At 32.3% G+C, this 21,253-nt stretch overlaps 1 protein-coding gene across 2 annotated transcripts; it reads right to left on the reverse strand.

Annotated features, from left to right (window-relative positions):
* Positions 1-6,108: 6,108 nt before the first annotated feature.
* On the reverse strand, positions 6,109-16,639 carry LOC105210862 (protein peste). Of its 2 annotated transcripts, none has more exons than XM_011182039.3 (7): positions 12,582-12,696; positions 9,725-9,864; positions 9,298-9,603; positions 7,810-8,025; positions 7,431-7,734; positions 7,096-7,372; positions 6,109-6,963 (listed from the first exon to the last, which is right to left on the reverse strand). In XM_011182039.3, exons 1-7 carry the CDS (start codon positions 12,598-12,600, stop codon positions 6,540-6,542), a joined length of 1,686 nt encoding a protein of 561 aa, XP_011180341.1. In that variant the 5' UTR covers positions 12,601-12,696; the 3' UTR covers positions 6,109-6,539. The 2 variants fall into 2 exon arrangements, with proteins under 2 accessions (XP_011180341.1, XP_011180342.1); XM_011182040.3 differs by lacking the exon at positions 12,582-12,696 and adding an exon at positions 16,369-16,639 and having other exon boundaries at positions 6,110-6,963.
* Between the last annotated feature and the right edge of the window lie 4,614 nt (positions 16,640-21,253).

Genomic DNA, 21,253 nt, shown 5'->3' on the forward strand with positions numbered 1-21,253 from the left:
AGCGCAATTGTAAACGTCAAAACCACCTAAACTTTGACAGTTTGTCGAAATGAGGAGGTTTTGACGTTTCGCAATTGGGAAACTGGAAAGGCCAGATTGAAATGTTGCCAAAAAAATAATGCGATGGAGACATTTTTAGCCGCCTTGCAAGATCAGTAATAAGAACTTTAAACAATAAATATCAATGAAAACGCGTAATTTATAAGTGGTTTAAGAATATTTTTGTGAATTGCAGCATCGAGCAACTAATTTTTCATGGAAAATTATAAAAGAAATTGATTTATTTTCAGTTGACATTTAATAATTGACCATATTTATTACTGAAACTTCGAAAACCGGCTATTTTAATATACCATTTTATCGCTAAATGAAATTGAAATAAGTTATTTTATATTAAACATTCAGTATATAATAATTTTTAACCATAATAAATGTTAGGTATTTTTATTTAAATGCCCAAAAATTAGTATTTTGTCTGATCTGGTAATAATGCAAAATGTTATAAAAAACGCAAATTTTGAGGCGCTCTCACACTGGAATAAGTTGGACATCCCTTTATCCCTGTTTCGACTATTTTGTTATTAACAATTTGTATTTAATTTTAACCATCGCCGCTGCAAAACTCAACACTCGATCGGTTAGCGAGAGCGCGCGACACTAGCGCTCGGCAAGCAAGCACAACGCTGACGAAGAGCGCTTGTTACTGCAATTGCTGTTGTCTACCATATAGCCAACGTCAAAAGTCAAGAGCGGTGCTCCAAGATTGTTGGTTGGTTGTCTGGCGCACCAGTTTGACTTCTCTACATTCCCACATATAGCATATTGTATACACACTATATATACATTAATAACTCGTCTGCTTTTCAAGGGACGTAAATGCTTCAAGTGCCGCCGCCGCTCTCTCGCCAGCGTATCATTTGTTCGGTTGTTGGTTTTCGAGTGTCGGCTGATCGGTTTTCATGTCATGCATATTCCGTGCTCAAAACGTGTTTTTCAAGCGTATATCTGTGTTAATCATGCTTTTAATTATATACAAAACAAATTTTATTTTTGACTTCTCTATACATATTATACATACATACAGACATATATTTTGTTGTGTCTTCCGCTAACCGGTCGTTCTCTTCTCTTACTGCATTCCTTAAATATCATAGTGTCTTCTTGGACGCATATGTATGTAGTTCTGTTACTTAATCTTCATGGTACAGCTATGTAACAACTAACATTTTATTGATATCGGACGGCTTAGTAACAGTCAAAGCGTGTGTGGTTGGCTGCAAGTTCGTGATCTTACACACATTTTAAAACTTAGATCTAAAAACATACATATGCTGTAACGGGAATTTTCGTTTTTCGAAAAAAAATATCATATCATTCGTCTACATAAATATTGTTGTCTTTAAAATAGTCTTCAATTGATAGAATTCGTTTATGCCAGCACTTCTCCAATCGTCGAAACACTTTTCAAACTCGATTTTTGGAATATCCTAAGGCTCTTTCATCGATTTCATGTATAATCGTAAAACGACGGTTCTTTGAGGTTCTCTTTATTTTTAGAAATAGGAAAAAGTCACACGGAGCCATGTCTACCGAGAATTTGGAGCATAATTAGAGTTTAGTTTTCTATCCAAGAATTCACGAACAAGCAACGAAGTGTGAACTTTTTACTAACAAAAATAGCCAAGTTTATAAAAATATGTCTGATCTTAGCGGCTGCTAAGTAAGTAAGTAGGTGTATTTATTACCTGAAAATTGTGTCGGGCTTTTCATTTATGTGTATCAACATAATAAAAAATTAAAAAAAAAATTTTGAAAATTTAATTTTTAATTTTTTAACACACCTCGTATACACTAATTAGAATTGCAAATGGTTAAGTTTTTGAATGATCTCTTTAGTTTCTTTGATATAGCGATACATACCTATTTCAAATCAAATCGAAGCCTATCGAATTTCTTAGGTTCAACCCACACCGGATTAGTTTTGACTAATAAGACACAATAACGTATTTAGCTCCAACCTACACCAAACGAATATGCCTTTTTGTCTCGTCTTGTTCGGTGTGGGTTATCACATATGAAGCTATGGGCTGTTGTCGTATCAGACAAGAAAAGACGTCTTGACTAATCCGATGTGGATTATCGCATACGAGTTGTGTTTTATAACTACGTTTATAAACACCTCAGAAGACCTGGTTTTTCATACATCCTTATTATATTCGGTAAAATGAAGGAATAACTTCAAAATAAGTTCAGTCAAATGTCTAAGCTTTATGTTTTATAAATAAATAGAAAAAAATCTTCTTCTTAAAATCAAATAAAATTATTATATGTTAATGATTAAGTCATTATCTTAGTCACAATTTCGGATTCCTCTGCTTAATAAGATAAAATCAATTTAAGAGGTTTGGGGTAGTAATTTCCCAAAAAGGCATGTCAAATAGATCTTTAAACCTTCTGTGTGTACGTCTTGATAATATCTCACAAAACCAGCAATCGAAAAGTGGTACTCTTTTTCCAAAACTCTAAAGATTTTTACATTAATTTTTTGTGGGATCGAAAATTCGTTTCCACTCAACCACTAAAAATTGTAAGACCCTACATAAGCTCAGTCATACTCTTATCAAAGATGTCTGCTTAAAATTTAAATTTAAATTTTATACTAAAATAAGAATTATTATATCTAAACGAATAGACAATATGTGCTCACATCTCATCCATTAAGCATCGTACGATGATCTTTTGAGAAAAGCAAATATTAAACAAGCATAAAAAATACTGTTATAAAATGAAATATGATAATCGCGTGGAAAAGTTCGCCATATTATATACTCTATTTATCTTATTTTTAGATAATCATCTAAAACCTAAGCGCAGTCAGTCTTCATAAATTCTACGTTTACGTTGTGTTTAAACACAGGCATCTGACGTAGACATAATGTTCATAATTCACAGTTTCTACGTCAAATTAAGTAAATAAATTTATTCATACGAGTAAACGCTGATAAAAATTGTGATGCAATAAGTTAAAGTTGTGAAATTCAAAAAAAAAAGAGAAATTGTTACTATAATTTTGAGTTTTTTAACCAAAAAACCTCAAGTATTTATAGATCTGAAGTCTGTCATTGTTATTGGAGATAATACTGAATCCACTTTAGATAGATTTGTTCATACGTCTGATTTTGCCTCATAAATGAATGAATCATCCTATGCCAGTAACCTGCTCAACATTCTACTTATCCCTGGCGATACCTACTTTTTTGAAGAATATTAAGATATAGTCCTTAATAACTCGGATCGAAAGGTTAAATAGATCCAAATTCATATATTGGAAATAAAATTTAATGAGTTATTCTCACAACTGGAATTGCATCTCAAAATTTCTTTCCACTTTTTAAGCCAGTGCAATTCAGCCATGACTATCGTAAATATGGTCAATATAGTTACAAAAGTGTCAAACAAAAACAACTACAATACGTACATATAAGACTTGCAAGTCATGAACGCCTCATTTTACAATTATAAGAGCAACGACATTTTAGCTTATATTACATTATAGTATAACAAAAGAGCAATCAAACCATTAGCCTGAGTTTAAAGCGCAAAGATAGTCGACTGAAGTGCAAAAGTTTGCAGCAAGCAAACCATGGCTGCTATAAAAAATAAATATTTACATACATACATAAATCAGTTAATCATTAAACAAGCTAAGTACGAATAAACATATGTAATTTTAGTATGAGCGCAATTGAGAGCATTCGAATGTGCTCAAAGTAGCCACATTTAACACATTTTAACATTCTGCTCACCATTAACAGAATGGAACTCTGTTAAACATAACATTTTTCATGTAAGTTTCGCTGTAAAGTAATTGCAAATTTTTCACTTGAAATATCTAAGCTTGTTCGGGATAAGTTCCGTTGCAATCGTTCATTATAATCTCACAAAATGCAAGAATTAATAATTCTCACATCTTGAATGTTCAGCACAAATGTAATTAATTGAGAATTGAAAATCAATATATTAGATGTATTGGGGTTACACTGCACAGTGGTTGAGCTTGTATGAAGGTGCGGCCATAAATACTTCCCGTTGAGATATCGCTATGAAATTTTCACAAAAAATCTAGAAAAATATTTTAAATATGTATTAAAAAAATTGGCCCCATCGGACTACTAGACCCTATAGCTCCCATAGAACAGTAATTTGCTATTATATGGCAATGATGTGCAAAAATACTTCTCATGGCCATGGTTGGAGCGTCAAAACTTTCAGTAATTCTTTGGAAAAAAAGTTAAGAAAGCGAGAAAAAAGCTGAACATGATTTGTCGTTATAGTTTCCCTTATCCAACTCCCATATTCCACCTATAAGAATATCATATAAAAAATTAATGTAGGGAAAAATCATTTTTTCACTGCCATTCAACAGCCATTATAATTAGAACAAAAACTTATAATGTATCCTCTAGTAAACCGTACACAGATTGAAATAAAGACGATTTATCCTTCTTTCCAAGCTTCCTTAGCCCAATTATGATGAGTTTGAACTTAAAAATAGTTAATTCGAAGGCCATTATTATTTTGACGATTGCAAATACATCTGCAACTTTCCGCACCTAACCTTAACACTTTTATTACCTTAAAGTAAATACCTTTAGCTTCAAAATCCATTAAAAATAATCTTGATTCGTTAACCTGAACAATTACCAGAACAAATGGAAGTCCTTTGTTTCTGCGAAATTAAAAAAAATCTGATGTGTTTAAAAAAAAACCGGTTGTTCATGCATTTAACTCTATTTTTAGAAAGTACCGTTAGATTTTTAGGAAAACCCGGTTTACAAATAGGAATTGTGGACAATTTAGAGGTCATCGGTATACATTTTGTCGAAGAATCGTGAGATGGATTTTTTGATTTTTGGCCTATGGCGGAACCACTGTGCACAGGTTTCAAAAGAAAACTTACTATTTTTCTAAGATACTTCACGCATTAACCGATGTATTCGACGAACAAACATTTAATATTCAAATTCATGTATCAATTCCTCAGACCTTAACTTGATCAAACATCACTTGACTCCTGTCTTGCACTCTCCTGACGTTGCAAGACCGATACCTTGACTCTGTGGAACTCCAACTTTACATCACTTGACACCATCAAATGTGACGTGACTCCTCAAAATGTTAGCAACTATGTACATCAGAGACTTTAAAATACCAATGACCTTTTGCTAAGGTTTGTTTACATTTTGGAACGGCGTCAATGACCTTTGGATTATATAAATATTATTATATTGGAATAGGCCTCCATTAATATTTTGAGGCAAATAATGATAATCCTAAATTTCGGGATTCATATATTTTATATTTAATAAAAAAAAATGTATCCGGTTAGATTAATTTCGATGATTATTTTCAATAAGTATTATAAATGAAGGCAATTAATGCAATTTAATTGGACTACTGTCAAAAAGTACATTTCGGGATCCCGAAATTTCGGAACTATCACATTTTACATACTTTTTAACTTTAATAGTATTTTCGGGAAAATGGAATAGGTTCCATTAGGCTTCCAATAATAATAATTGCGCCAAATAATACAAATAAATTCAAAACTAGAATGTACCACTGACGCTTTTTTTTCATGATACCGATATAATAATCCCTAAATTTTGGGATTACATTTTTTTGAATATTTGGCAGTATTTTCAAAAAAAAGTATCCGATTAGATTAGCTTTAATAATTAGTTGCGATAAATATTATATATAAAGTAAATTCATGTAGTTTCAATGGGTTAATGTCGAAAATTGCGGATCCCGAAATTGCGGGACTAACACATTTACATATTTTATAGATTTAACAGTATTTTTAAAATAATTGAATTATTTTAGATATAATTGCGGGCAAATAAATTGAAAACTAGTATGAACCACAGAAAAAAAATCCGGATCTCGAAATGAAATAACGGTATTAAACCATTTTTTTTTATATTTGACAGTATTTTGAAAAATTGTATCCAAAAAAAGCCAAACATGTTCTTTAAAAAGAATAAAAATTTAAATTTATTTTAATTTATTTCCTTATAACAGAAAAAAAATGTTTGTTTATGAAAACAGCGAATGAAAACTCTTATTTTACAAAATATATGACAAATAGGCGTACACCTAATTAAAACAAAACTTTTATGAAAAGCCATATAAAATTATGGAATATATTTTATGTTTACTTAACACTAAACAATTTCTTAAAAGTATTTTTCTTTAAATCAATACCCACTAAATTTTTTGTAATGGTTTAACCACAAAGCTATTCGCAATAGAACTATTTATATGACAATGAGAGCATATTCATAAATGAATAATCTCTCCAATATTTTGTATTAACTCATCTACACATATCTAAATATATATATGTATAGCAGATATTTTACATATTAATTCTTAATTATAGTTTATAAAATAAATTGTTTAAAATTACTACTAAAACTACTTTTTTTCCACACAAGCTTATAACTACTAAGGAACCAGCCATAATTAAAAGCTAATCATGTTGAACTCGTAGACGATTGCATTGAACTGCGATCTGTTGAGCTCGTGCTCGCTTCTATACTGAACTCCGTCAGCTGTGTGTCGGCTCTTTCTAATATTTTCGCATTCGCCTGCACCGATTCCACCAGCAGCGGTGAGATCTCCGGTTGCAGTGATATGGTTTTGGCCACAATGTGATGTGTTTCATTATCCAAATTGTTGATTTTAATTTGTTGTATAAGACGATTTTGTAAATGCAACTTAATCGGATACCAAGCTAGCATTATCAAGCCAATTACTGTACTGATAATGCCAAATACTTTTCCGCTTAGCAAGAGACGCGGTAACAATTTGAATTCTTCCGCCAGCTGTGGAGAGACGCGCGTTCGTGCTTCGAACCAAAAGAGCGGAAAGAAAATGCGACGTTTATTGCGGAACATTCTAAAAAAGGAACAATGAAATTAAAAACATAGAATTAGTGGGGGTTTATAGATAAATGATTGATTTCGATCATTTAGATAATAGATATTTGATTGAACTTAAAGATTAGGAAAGTGTTCCCTTACTACTTACTTAAAATCAGAAATCGGTTCGACCAGTATATTAGATTGCAAGCGTGCTTTCATCTCTAACATCAATCCTGACCTCGGTTCTAACACCAAGTAGAGTTCGTGCTTATCCTTCTCGGGTTTCAAGCCATCCACTTCGGTGAGATAATATGGATCCGCATCGTAAAAGTGTGGATATGACAGAAACATAGGTGAACCAAACCAACAGGAGGTTATGTTCATTAGACCGGATGGTACGCAATCGCCATTGCAATGGCATACATTCTCAGGATATAAAGTGCCTGAAATAATAGAGTTAGATTTATATAAAGAAGAAAATTACTAAATAATATTACTTACCATTATCAACCATACGCTTGCCGCCTTCATAACGGAAACCCTGAATACCCTCTACCTCTGCAGTTTGCGTATAATCCATTGTAACTGTACGACAGACATCCGATAAAAAGAAATCCACCGGCTTGTGTGGCTCCAGATATAATGACTGAAATTCACCCGGTGAACCGTAGACTTTAGCACATTCGGGTGCGTATGCTCGTGTCGTATCCGCATAGTTCCAGGTGTGTACTTGTCCGAATTTCCGCATATCATCAGCGCCGGTGTGTATATTGAATATGCCTGTCACATCAGCGCTGTAATTGCGCTGTAAGTAGCATTTAGACAAGATATAAAGTTAACAAAATGTTTTTTTTTTTTTAATATTAACCAAAGTACCTACCGGGTAACAATATCCGAATTTATCGAACGGCACTTTCACATCTATTAGTGATGTTGGCAAGAAGTTGGCCATGTTCAACAGCACATCCTCATAACCTTCGAAGAGCAGCTCATTCACTGACTTTGTTATCGAAATATCACCGTTATAGACATTCAAAGCAATATCGATCACACGACGTCGCAACGAACTCCAGCGTTTCGCTTTCGATGAAAGTGACTGAAAACATTAAAGTATATCATAACAAGTAAGGAAGGGCTAAGTTCGGGTGTAACCAAACATTTTATACTCTCGCAATTTATTTATTTAACTTTATTTAAATATAATATAACACAATTTGACCCATATATTCGTCATATATATTGTATAAAGTCCATTGAAAGTTGGAAACCATAATATTAGGTTAGAAGCACCGAGGTCCTCGCGTTCGATATATGGGGCCTTAAAAACCTATGATCCGATTTCGGCGATTTTTAGAATGGTGCTGCCACATTATTAACATAGTATTTGTGCAAAGTTCTGCACCGATATCTTCACTAGTACTTACTTTATATATTGTAAAGTAAACGATTCAGATCGTCTTCAAAGTTCTGGTATATAGGAAGTAGGCGTGGTTGTGAAGCGATTTGGCCTATTTTCACAATATATTATTGGGATGTAAGGAAACTATTACAAACCAAGTTTCATTGAAATCGGTCGAGTAGTTCCTGAGATATGGTTTTTGATCCATAAGTGGGCGACGCCGAGCCCATTTTCCATTTTGTAAAAAAATCTGAGTGCAGCTTTCATCTGCCATTTCTTATGTGAAATTTAGTGTTTCTGACGTTTTTCGTTAGTGAGTTAACCCACTTTTAGTAATTTTCAACCTAACTTTTGTATGGGAGGTGGGCGTTGTTATGATTCGATTTCTTTCATTTTTGGACTGTATTAGGAAGTGGCTAAAAAAAACGACTGCAGAAAGTTTGGTTTATATAGCTCTATTGGTTTGCGAGATATGTACAAAAAACTTAGTAGGGGGCGGGGCCATGCCCACTTCCCCAAAAAATTACATCCAAATATGCCCTTCATAGTACGATCCTTCATACCAAATTTTATTTCCATAGCTTTATTTATGGCTTAGTTGTGGCACTTTATGGGTTTTCGGTTTTCGCCATTTTGTGGGCGTGGCAGTGGTCCGATTTTGCTCATTTTCGAAAGCAACCTTCCTATGGTGCCAAGAAATAAGTGTGCCAAGTTTCATCAAGATATCTTAATTTTTACTCAAGTTACAGCTTGCACAGACGGACGGACGGACGGACAGACAGACATTCGGATTTGAACTCCACTCTTCACCCTGATCACTTTGGTATATATAACCCTATATCTAACTCGTTTAGTTTTGGGTGTTACAAACAACCGTTATGTGAACAAAACTATAATACTCTCTTTAGCAACATTTGTTGTGAGAGTATAAATATATTTATTTGATCTCAGATTTAGATCAGTACTCACCACCGCTAACGAGTTGAGCGTCACTATTTTGTCATCCAGTTGCCCTTTACTGTTCGCCGCATCAAAATAATATTTACTTTGTTTTTTATAAGTCAGTGATGCATTTTGCGTATGCCATTTAATATCGACTTTATGTGGCACCTCGATAAAACGATATGGACCCAGTTCCTCGAATTTTGGTTTTATATCGAGATTTTGAAAATCTTGTGGATTAGTCCAGTTAAATAGATAGAAATCTAAAGTTAACTTTAAAGGTGGTATTTTCCATAATTCAAACATTTTTGAACCGGGTCGTAGCACCATTTCCTGTGAAGAATATTGTGTTTATAAAAAATCGTACAACAATACTAGCAATATGTGAGTCTTCACATGTTAAGGTTTTTTTATCAAAACAAATTTGAAAAGTATAAATTTTATTTATTCTCACCTTTTCTAAGAATTTGTTTAAAATACTTTCACCAAATAATACATTTCCTAAGCCCAATACAATCAGACACAATCCAACTATATTGATTATGACGCGTCGGTTCTTGCTCGGCATCATTGCTATAGCGAACTTCGCCGAAACTGTAATGGAAAAAAATAAATTATATTAAAGGCATATATTTTCAAATTGAGAAGAATGTAAATTTCTGTTTTTACATACAATTTAAAACTATATATAAAGGCTGTTAAGCTTTTTATTTTCGAAATTTGGTATATTCGAGTCGAAACTTGATTAATATTACTCACTGTTAGTAAATGTTGTAGGTTAGAATAGAGATTTTTGAAATACTGTGTTGCATTATTAAATTCGTTTTAATTTCCCATATTTTGTAAAAATTTGAAATCAATTGGAATTTCTTATCAAATGCAAAATAAATGACAATTATCAACAAATTTTCATAGGAAAATATGGATTTCGTTGCCCTTCTGACTCCATAATATACTCATTTATAAATAGTAGATGAATTCCATATAAAAACGAGAGTATAATGATATCACATTAATTTGTTGTTTTATTCAAATTAATTAAAACTGTTCACAGTGTCATATATAATACCAATTACTTTGAAAATAATGCAAATGTATAGTATATTTAATTAATGCGAACCGCACAAAAAGTGTTAAAATAACTAATGTTTTTTTTTTTGTATGACTATGTTACATATATTTTGAGCACTAAACATAACCGTGTTATTTTATTGTTTTCAATAAACAACAGCAAATTGTATTGAAAACCATGTTCATTAAGCATAACACAACTTTTGTTGCATTGATTTATTCGGCGGCACTTGAACGCTTTCGACACTACCTACCTCGTGGCGGTAATTAATACTCGAATAATTTGTTATCAAATCACTGCAGTGATTACAACTATTTGTTCTATGAAAAATTTGTAACTTACAACAATTTAAAGAGCATATGCGAAAGGCTATAATTACACGACTTTTCATATAATATTCAATAAACATATTAATTTTACATTACTCCTTACATTGATTACAGTAAAAAAATTCGAATATTTAAATATAATTTTGATGAACAATGTAACATAAATTAACAATATAAAGCAATTGAAGAAGTCTTCAAAAATTAAAAGTTAGGTAGAGAAAATGGGATGGTATTATTATAGTATATTCGAATCACTTTGACGTTCGGACTGTCGGATGTATTTCATACATCAAAGCCAAATTGATTAATTTTAACTCAATATACTGACGGTATGCTCTTTTAGTCCGGTTAAAAGGGACAAAATCGCCAAAAAATTAGTCAAATTAACTAAGGTTTCACATAAATTTGAATTTAATAGTACTCAGGATGCTTAAGGCGGTCAATATCTTCTCCTAGCCAACCTTTATCGAATTCTGTTCTGTTTCTGATGACTTTGTACTGAATACATCTCCCAATCTATACTACTATTATAAAGAGGAAAGATTTGTATGTATGTTTGTATTGAATAAACTCAAAAACTACCGTGCCGATTTCAAAAATTCTTTCACCATTGGAAAGCTTAGTTCATAGGCTATATTTATTGCTTGAATCTTAACTTTTTGTAAATAGTTCCCTGTTGAGGGTATCAAAAAGACTCAGTGATGGAGAATCTTAATCTGAAACTGAAAATCGCTTGCAAGTCATTCTCTTCGCATCGCAATCACCTGCGAAGCCCGAGCGGTCTGCTAGTTTTTCATAAAGTTGGAAACATTGCTAGTATAAATACATGAATTGTATACGATTTGGGACAGTATTTATTGATCGGTTTAGTTCGAACTTCACATATTCGTATCCAAAGTCAATGTAACCCAGCACAGTCAAGTCCAAAATAGAGATATGATATTATGGCGATTCCCTCCATTGGGTTTACATTTTCCCTGGGTTCGACTCTTGTTCTGAATATTATCTTCAATTTGTAAGAGGAGAGCTTCACTTCTTTTCGAAAACTGATAACCGAGAAATATAGAAGAATACTTCCCTTGTTTATAAATAATTTCTTTTGAACGTAGATCGAAATAAATGTTTAAATTTTTAGTCAGTAAAGGAAATTTACAACAATATACTGGCCAGTCAGCAATTTTTCTATAATCAAATAATTTACAAATAACTGTGAAGCCGGAATTGCAATTATTTTGACGCGTTAATATTTTGCATATTTTTAGTTACACTTGATAAACATATTTCAATACGTTATATGTATTTTTCAATAATTTTGCGAGTTTCTAGAAAACTATTTCTGAATGCATATGTGCAATGGATTGCACTAATAAACTTTTTAATCAAATAAAACAAAATGTTTTGACGTTTTGGGTTATAAGTCGCGTCAAAAAACACTAGAAATTACTTTGTTACCCGGATTGGGGGAATGGATTTATGGTACGCGATAGACAACTCAATGATTTTGACAGGTTTTTAAACAAAAATATTTCCTTTCAATGTTTATTATAATTGTATATACAAATACATTTATGTAAATATTTATATATATTATAAAATTTATAATTTTAATATTCATTTATTAATATTTGTTATTTAATAATTGTTTTTTACATAATTTCGCATATTTATTTTTTGTTGCAAATTAGATATATAGTATGTATTTGCATAAAGCATTGTCACTTATTTTTCAATATTATTTGCTTATGAATTAATTCTCTTTTATTCATAAGCAATGATCTATTTTCCAAATTAAATGGCTACATTTAACAACAATTAATTTATTTTTTATTTTCATTTACATAAATTTTCATATTGCCACCATAAGCCACACACTTGTACAATTAAATGAAAGCAAATTGCAATTAACTAACCAATAACTTTGCGACACATTGTTTCACAGTTGACTAATATCTTTTCAACGATTTTATTGCATTTTATTTAAAGCCTTGCTGACTAAACCTTTACCGCAACGTTCTAAAAACTTACTGAAATATTGCAGTCAATCAGAAATTTTTATGCTGCATTTGTCCAGTTTATCAGTATCGAAGACATATCGAAGAAAGAAAGTGTTTTTATCAGTGACCTTTTATAAGACTGGCATCAACACATACACACTCATACATACTTATATATATTGATACACACACATCCATGCATTTGTCGTTTTATGTAGGATAACCACTGTTGTTGATTTCTTATCGCCTTTGGTTGCTTAAAAAATACCGTTCTTACTTAAATTATGTTTTAACATACATACATACATATTTAAGTACTCATATTTCCGTATGTATGTTTGTGTAGTTTTCTGAAGACAACCAATCATTCGAATTCGTCCGTATGAAATATTAATGCAACAACAATAATCGAACCAAAAAACATTGCGCAAAGTATGTATATGCTTAAGTAAACAAGTGTTTTCGTTTACAATGATAAGCAAGTGTTTCACGCGACGCCGATAATGCGTGTATGTGTGTGTGCGTATTCTACAAGAATCTTTAGCCCCAAATCGAAACATTCTACAAATGATGACCAAATACTCTAGTTAGCTAGCTGACTGTGCATGCGCCTTAACGTCATATTTGCCGGTTATAAACACACTTTTACAGTGTGACTAAACCAAGAACGTACAAAGGCACCTAGAAGAAGTGTGCTAGATAATGGTCGAGCGGAAGAATCGTAACATTTATTATACGATGATTAAGTGTTTATTTATATGTTTGTAGGTAAAGCTAGTATATCAATGAAAAACAATAATTTGCCAGTTCATAACCGAATCTCTCGAATAACTCGCCAATTATTAAACTTAGAATACTATGTTGACAAAACAGTTGTCAACAATCAATTTAATGAGTCAGCAAGAAAGAAAAGAATAGTTCGTAGTAAACGCGAAACGAATTGTATAACATCATCTAAGATTTTTAACATTTCTGTTATTAAGAAAGATTGATTTGACATTTAAAAAATTTTTAAATTGTCCAGAGTTCGTTAATTTGTAAAACATTGAAAAATACTTATAAAAAATATGTACTCCAAATACTTAAATATTAACGCACCAAATATAAACCACTATTGGTGGTGACCCTATTTCCAATTTTCACACTTCCTGGTTTTATATAAGATTGTTTTGATTTCCAAATGATTCGAAGTATTATTTTCGTTCCTAAATGTTACTACAAAAAACTTTTATGGATCTATTGAGCCATTCTCATAGATATATAGCACACACGAGATGTGTTCAAAAAATAACGGGAATTTGTCGAAAAGTTAACCTTTTTTGTTATTCTTTATTATGTTGATATACATGATCTTGATCTCGACGATTGGAAGAAACGCTGACATAAGTTTATAATATCGAATGGGGACTATTTTAACATTATTTAATGTAGACCCATAAATAAATATTTGTTTTTTATTTCCCGTTATTTTTTGAACCCACCTCGTATAGTGTTGTATATAGCTAAAAAGGAGTACGGAAAAACAAAATTTCATTAATCAGCCACACATTCACGCCTATTGCATTTTATAGACAGAGGTCGCGACTTCATCGCTACCGAATACTACAAAAATACTTTAACACAAAAGGTTGTATATAGGATCACAGAAATGGCAGTATTATTTTTGATAATCAGCTCAGATGCTCGATGTTGGCAAGGCATTGCATTTAATTCGAGAGTTAGCTGGGCAGACGTACAGTGTTCTGGGACAATTTTGAATGAAAAAAAAGCTCCGAATCGATAAATTTAACATGGTATTTTAATGGCTACATTCTTAAAGTGATACAAAGTGATAAATTCCTTTTGTAATTGTGATTGTGTTGTTAATTAGAACTTCGAAAGCAAATTAAAAAGATAATTTTAGAGAAGTTCAGCGCAGTTCATCCAGTGACTATAATTAAAAATGAGTGGACTAATTATAAAAGTTTAGTTATTGCTCAGTTACTGCTTCTCAAACTTCCATTTTCTACTAATTTCTTTCTTTAATACTAATTCAAAAACACTCAAATAATTTATAACTGAATGAAGAATTTGTGTTATAAATATTATTGTGATATTCCGTTTATGTAATGTACTGAAAGTGGAATTTTCTAAATAACGTATTCTAGGGAATTTCTGAAGCATTATTGCGTTTTTTTTATTAAATTTGCCTCCCATCTACTTTAGTTGTCAAATTATCTCTGTTATAAGAGGTACATAAGTAGCTAATTGATAACCCCAATGCATATAGTTGGCCCTTAAATGACATTAAGCACACGTTTAACGAATTTCTATCATCATTATGATCATAATTCATTTCATAATTACGTTTCAAATTAGCAATAAATATAGCTGTAGTTTTAGAAAAAAGTTATTCAATATAAATATTTAGCGATTGATAGTGATAAGGTTGAAGGTTTTAATTTGCCTCATATTTTTATTTGTTTACGCAATAAAAAATAAAGCTAAAATCAGCTGATTCATAGAAAGAAATGCAAAAATAGAAAATAGTGTGATAGAAAGGGTTCTAATGCAGTGTGTTTTTGAGATATGTATATAGAATTTCACATGAGATTCGTGAAGATTTGATTTGATTTTCAAAACAACCACTTTGTGCATCAAACTGTACTGTGAAATCATCTTCAGCGGTGAATCATGTTTCTGGTTCTAAATAATAAAAATTGTATTATTTGGAATAGTGAAGAGATCCTTCAGGATCTCCTTTATCAATTAGTGTGTAGCATGGTTTGAAGGCATAGATCCATACTTTTTTAAAAGTTACTAAAATGCGTTAATCTGTTGGGAATTAATCCATAATTACCAACGACAAAACCAATTACCCTAAATGGATCCAGCAGTTCTGTATAACAGGGTATACTCCATGAAAAAACTTTAGAGGAACGAATCGTTGGTTACCAAATTGTATAAAGTCGTAGGCTTTAATTTGGCCACCTGGGTCTTGGGATTTATCACCGTTTAACTACTTTTTGTCGGAGTAATTCAAGTCAACATGGTTTTGCTGAAAAAATTATTGCTAATTTTAATTGACGAGGAAGGTTTTCTTAAGACAGTTAGTTTGCTTAGACACTCAGTTTCATAAAATATGTGAATTCGATATACATTTCGAAAGATTAAAAAAAATAGGTTTAATTTCCAATTTTTTTCTTTTTGAAGAATTCTCATCTGTTTTAAATATTGTATTCAACAAAAAAAGATTGAATGTATTTGCTAATTGATCAAATCCGGCTATACAGCAACGCCTGATCCTCCGCACTTGCCTTTTTATAAAAGCAAATCTGACTTGCGCCAACTGCGGCGCAAGTGCAGTCCTCAGGGCAATGCCTGCGGACATGCGCGATGAAGCGTGCCGACTGTTGGCGATAAGAAAGACATAGCGGAGTTGGATTCTTTTTGCATATTCCTTTATATAAGAAAGATGTGTATATTCTACTGATTTTAGCCGCTTGGCGACAACGACACTTTTGTTCACGAAATTTCACAGTTAAATATTGTTATGTCACTTGTTTTCGTTGCGCTTGCAATTATCACTTGAATTTTGTTTATGCTTTTTGCGCATTTTTTGCATACAATTTCCTTCAAGATAATCGCTTACATATTTAATTATCAATATTTAATTAAACGTCTGTTTAATATGTAATTAAAAAAAAAACAATGTTTCACTTACAATTTGCACAAATTAAAAATCAACTGTTCAGTCTAGTTTTCTATTTCAAGCACAGCTTGTTAGATGTAAGCGCATAAATGTTAATTTTTATTTTTTCAAAAATCAAGGTACTCGAAAATGTTGTAGTACTAATCAGAGGATTTGTATTTTATGTATTTTTTTTTTATTTTGCTCCTTTGCTATGATCAATCTGCTATGTTTCAATTCGTTAGACTTCGCTTGATCCGCGCTTGTTCGCTGCTTGATAATGACTGTGTGTTCAGTTAGTCGGCTGAGCAGCAAAATAATGCTCTGATATTTGATTTCAGTGTTTTTTAGTAACAATAATCTAATGCTAAGATTTTTTTAATCTACATACGCGTTTTATACTGCAATTATATACGAGTTCATATGTAGAATAGAATACTTACGTACTTATATGAATATGATGCTGTTTGCTGGTAGAATATATGGGTTTATTGAAGTGCATAGGGAATCTTATTGAAAAATCATAAAATCATTGAAAAAAATAAAAAAGTATGGGTAATCTGAAATTATGACATTTAGATGTTTAAATCGCGTAATTACTGTCAAATTAAAAGTCGTAGTAGCCAATAAATTCAGATTCTTTATGAAGGCTTCTTGAAACATCTACTATGAAATATTTCGATTTATCACCCATATTTAAATGTTTGTCTGATTCCAATTTAAAGCAGTGTAAAATAAATAAACAATGTTCGAGGTAGTCGATAAAACATATCCAAGTGGACCTCAAAAATACTACCACTGTTGTATTTTCGGGAACTTTACAAAGGTCGTACTGTTTTTATTGAACAATAACCATTCGGCAGACTGGCGACTGACCTCAGAATCACAAATCAACACAGAACTCCTTCTTTTTCTAATTGATCTGTCCTTCACGATTTCTAATTTTCGCGATATTTTCAAGCGCCATTGTTTCACTGTGGTCCCCCCTTTCGCCTCAATCATTTTACATGACATCTAAGGTTGAAGAAGGAAAATAAGTCAGTAGGCGAAAAATTAGTTTAGAAGACGGTTCATCAAAGCGAGGTTTTGATCTGTCAAAAACATTTAATCAGTATCGATTTGAGGACTTCGCTTTGGCTTGAGCAGGAAAAAGTCTCTTGAATTTTTTCTTGATTTGAATTTAATTTGGCCTGTGATACGGGCATTGTAACCTCATAAAAATTAATGATTTAAAGTTTTTCCAGCACCGCAATAGTATTTTTTCTGAATTTTCATATAACCACGAATCACAGTCTACCGAATTTATGACAAAACGATCTAGATCTATGAATATTTCAATGTTTAATGGCACAATAAGACCAGAAAGACGGCAATAAAACCTCATATATTAGGTTGGCAAATATCCATGTTTTTGACTTTTGAATTTCGCGGCTATGTATAAAGAGCTACAGAGCTCGTATTTGGAAATACTATACATCTTTGAAAGGTCTTGACATAACCTACAAAACGACGCTATGCATGATTAGTTCACTAACGCCGAAATTCGCGCGTTAAAGGCAAATCCGCTAGTGAAACGTTCCGTGAGATATGCTGCTGAAACAGAACGAACTCGACCCATTTTTGAAGCGGATGGTGACTGGCGACGAAAAATTTATCACATACGACAATATAAAGTCGTGATCGAAAGCCGGTGAATTGTCCCAAACAGTGGCCAAGCCAGGATTGACGGCCAGGAAGGTTTTGCTGTGTGTTTGGTGGGATTGGAAGGGAATCATCCACTATGAGCTGCTCCCATATGGCCAGACGCTTAATTCTACCATCTACTGGGAACAACTGGACCGCTTAAAGCAGGCGATCGACCAGAAGCGTCCAGAATTGGCCAACAGGAAGGGTGTTCCACCAGGACAACGCCAGACCACACACTTCGATGATGACTCGTCAGAAGCTACGGGAGCTCGAATGAGAGGTTTTATCGCATCGACCATATAGCCTGAACATTGCGCCAAGTGATTACCACCTGTTCCTGTCCATGGCGAACGCCCTTGGTGGTGTAAAGTTGAACTCAAAAGAGCCTGTGAAAAGTGGCTGTCCGAGTTCTTCGCAAAGAAGGAGGGGGCTTCTACGAGTGGGGTATTATGACGTTGCCGCATAGATGGAAACAGATTATCGAACGAAACGGCGCATATTTGAATTAAATCCGATCACTGTAACACTTTTTTTAAAACATTGAATAAAGAGCAAAAAAACGGAAAGGAGATAATTGAATGGTATATGTAATTGAAGTAACCGCTAAAATTTAAATCAAGTTTCGGCTATTGTTGCAATTTGAAATAAATATTTACAATTTCTTTCGTTTTCCAACACATGTAATTTAAATATGTACTACCTATGTATATATGCTTCAAGCGCAAAAGAAAAACCCAGACTGAAAGTTTTGTAACATAACATATGTACATTGGCTTCTCTCGCATAGGTCAAGAACCGTAGACATCCTACTTACGACGTACACACAAATCAAACTGCATATAGTATATATTTACAATGTTTCACAGTTATCATTATCAGTTGATCTCCGACCTATGTTTGTCGCGCGACTAAAACCTCGTGTCTTAAGCAATCGCGCCTAAGCATCTATGCTGCGTGAAGATTTGACCAGTATACAAGTATGTAAATATCGCTCATCTCATTCCATATTGCTGTTATTAAGCGTAAGCGCTTTTTGCTTGTTGTCAACATCTCATATAATTATCTATTAGAGACGTTCTTCATTCTTTATACATACAGTTTAAAGATTCTTAACAGCAACTGATTTCACACTCACCACCATCATTTGGGATAAGGGTCACGAGGGCTATCAAGTATAGATATGCTAATCATCCACATGCTCGTTAATTGTCCGCTAAGATGCATAGATGCTTGAGATACCATTATTATAGTGCATAGACTATAGACAGAAGAGTTTTTGGCCTAATAATGAAATATATATATTTTTTAAGTAAAAAATATTTTATTTTTAATAATTATTTAAATTAATTTAATCTTCAAAGATAGATGGAGATTATTCCAGGTAATAGTTAAACAACTTTTCGATAACGCGTCGATAGTGTGTAGTTTCGTGGTCTTCAAATTAGGCGTTTGTTTTCATCTCGACCTTCTCTTTCCAACGAACCAATTCTTGAGTAACTTTAATACTTTGAGAAAAAAAACTTCAGATCGTTTTGACGAAATGTTACGAAACTTCGAAATTATTATAGTTAAGATTAGCATAGAGATTACGGTTAAATAATGGTCGAATATTAAGTATAAATTTGAGCGATTTGAGCGGTCGTCTCAACTAAACTTTTCTATGTATTCAAAAATCATATGAGTGAGTTGGTGGTCACACCTTTCTAGGACCCTTCTAACTAAATCTATACACAATTTTTATAAATTTCGTTTTGTCTAACGATTGAAACAAACCTTCGTTCGAATCCGATTCAAAAATCTATACTTTTCATGATTGTTACTTTCAACATAATTTCTGCAAATAGTAATAATAGTTATTATTTAAAAACTGCATTTATTTGTAGCATAAATATGTCTACGCAATTCGTCTTGGTCACAAAATGTCAACAAAACATCGAGATCCGGCATAATCATTACCCCAGACAGATGGCTGACGGAAAAAATTGTATTTTCGCCGATAAGAACGCAGACAAAATATAATCTACAAGAAATGATTTCTTGCTTATCTATAAATGTAAATATGTGCATGCAAATAACTGCATATACATATGTATATGGACATACACAGCACATTATATACCATACTAAGTATGCAAGTGCAATTAGATATGTCCTCGAGTAGGAAGTCATGAATGAAGGCAAATACGTTTAACCGTACGAAATATTAATAACAAAATAAATAAATATTTGAGCGAGCAATTTCATTGACTCACTCTTTTAATGTAGTTTGTCTGTTTTGTGTACATATGTATGTATATGTATATAGATATTCAGGAGGCTTGTCATTAATGCCTATAATTTTTTGGATTTCATTTTGAGTTTAACGTACAGTGTTTCAGTAATGTTTTAAATTAAACAAAATTCAAAATGGAATGCATTTTTATACCCTGAACAGGGTATATTAAGTTTGTCACGAAGTTCGTAACACCCAGAAGGAAGCGTCGGAGGACCTATTAAGTATATATATATATATATATATATGAGTCGATTTAACCATGTCCGTCTGTATATATACGACTAGTCCTTCAGTTTTTAAGTTATCGTTTTGAAATTTTGCAGATGTTATTTTCTCTTCAAGAAGCTGCTCATTTGTCGTAACTGTCGATATCGGACCACTATATCATATAGCTGCCATACAAACCGAACGATCGGAATCAATGGCTTGTATGGAAAATTTTCGCATTTGACGTGGTATCTTCACGAAATTTGACATGGATTACTGCTTAAGGTAATAATATAATCTCCGAAGAAATTGTTCAGATCGGTTAACTATGTAACCTTAATGTTTCTAGCAAACAACCCGGCTAAAAAGAATTAGTAAAATATTTTCTTTTTGTTTTACTTACTTTTTCTTACGTCTTTAGATTTGCTTAAACACATAGTTACTAAAAGAAATGCACCTGTGAAGGGTATATTAGCTTCGGTACAGCCGAAGTTAACGTTTTTTCTTGTTTTAAGTTTCAATTGAATAAAAATAAATAAATAATCGTTTTCGATTTCCAAAATATTATATCAAATTTATAATGATTTTTTGGAAAATGTATCAGACCTTCAAAGAAATTTATTTCTTATACAATGTACCATTTGTAAATTTTATTTGATCATATTTTTCTTAATATTGCTCAAAGTTTACTCAAAGGTTTTTAAAATATGCTTGATATTTTCTTTCTTCGAGATTCCATACAATTTCCAT

This window comes from Zeugodacus cucurbitae, chromosome 3 (assembly GCF_028554725.1).
Source record: "Zeugodacus cucurbitae isolate PBARC_wt_2022May chromosome 3, idZeuCucr1.2, whole genome shotgun sequence".
NCBI lineage: Eukaryota > Metazoa > Arthropoda > Insecta > Diptera > Tephritidae > Zeugodacus > Zeugodacus cucurbitae.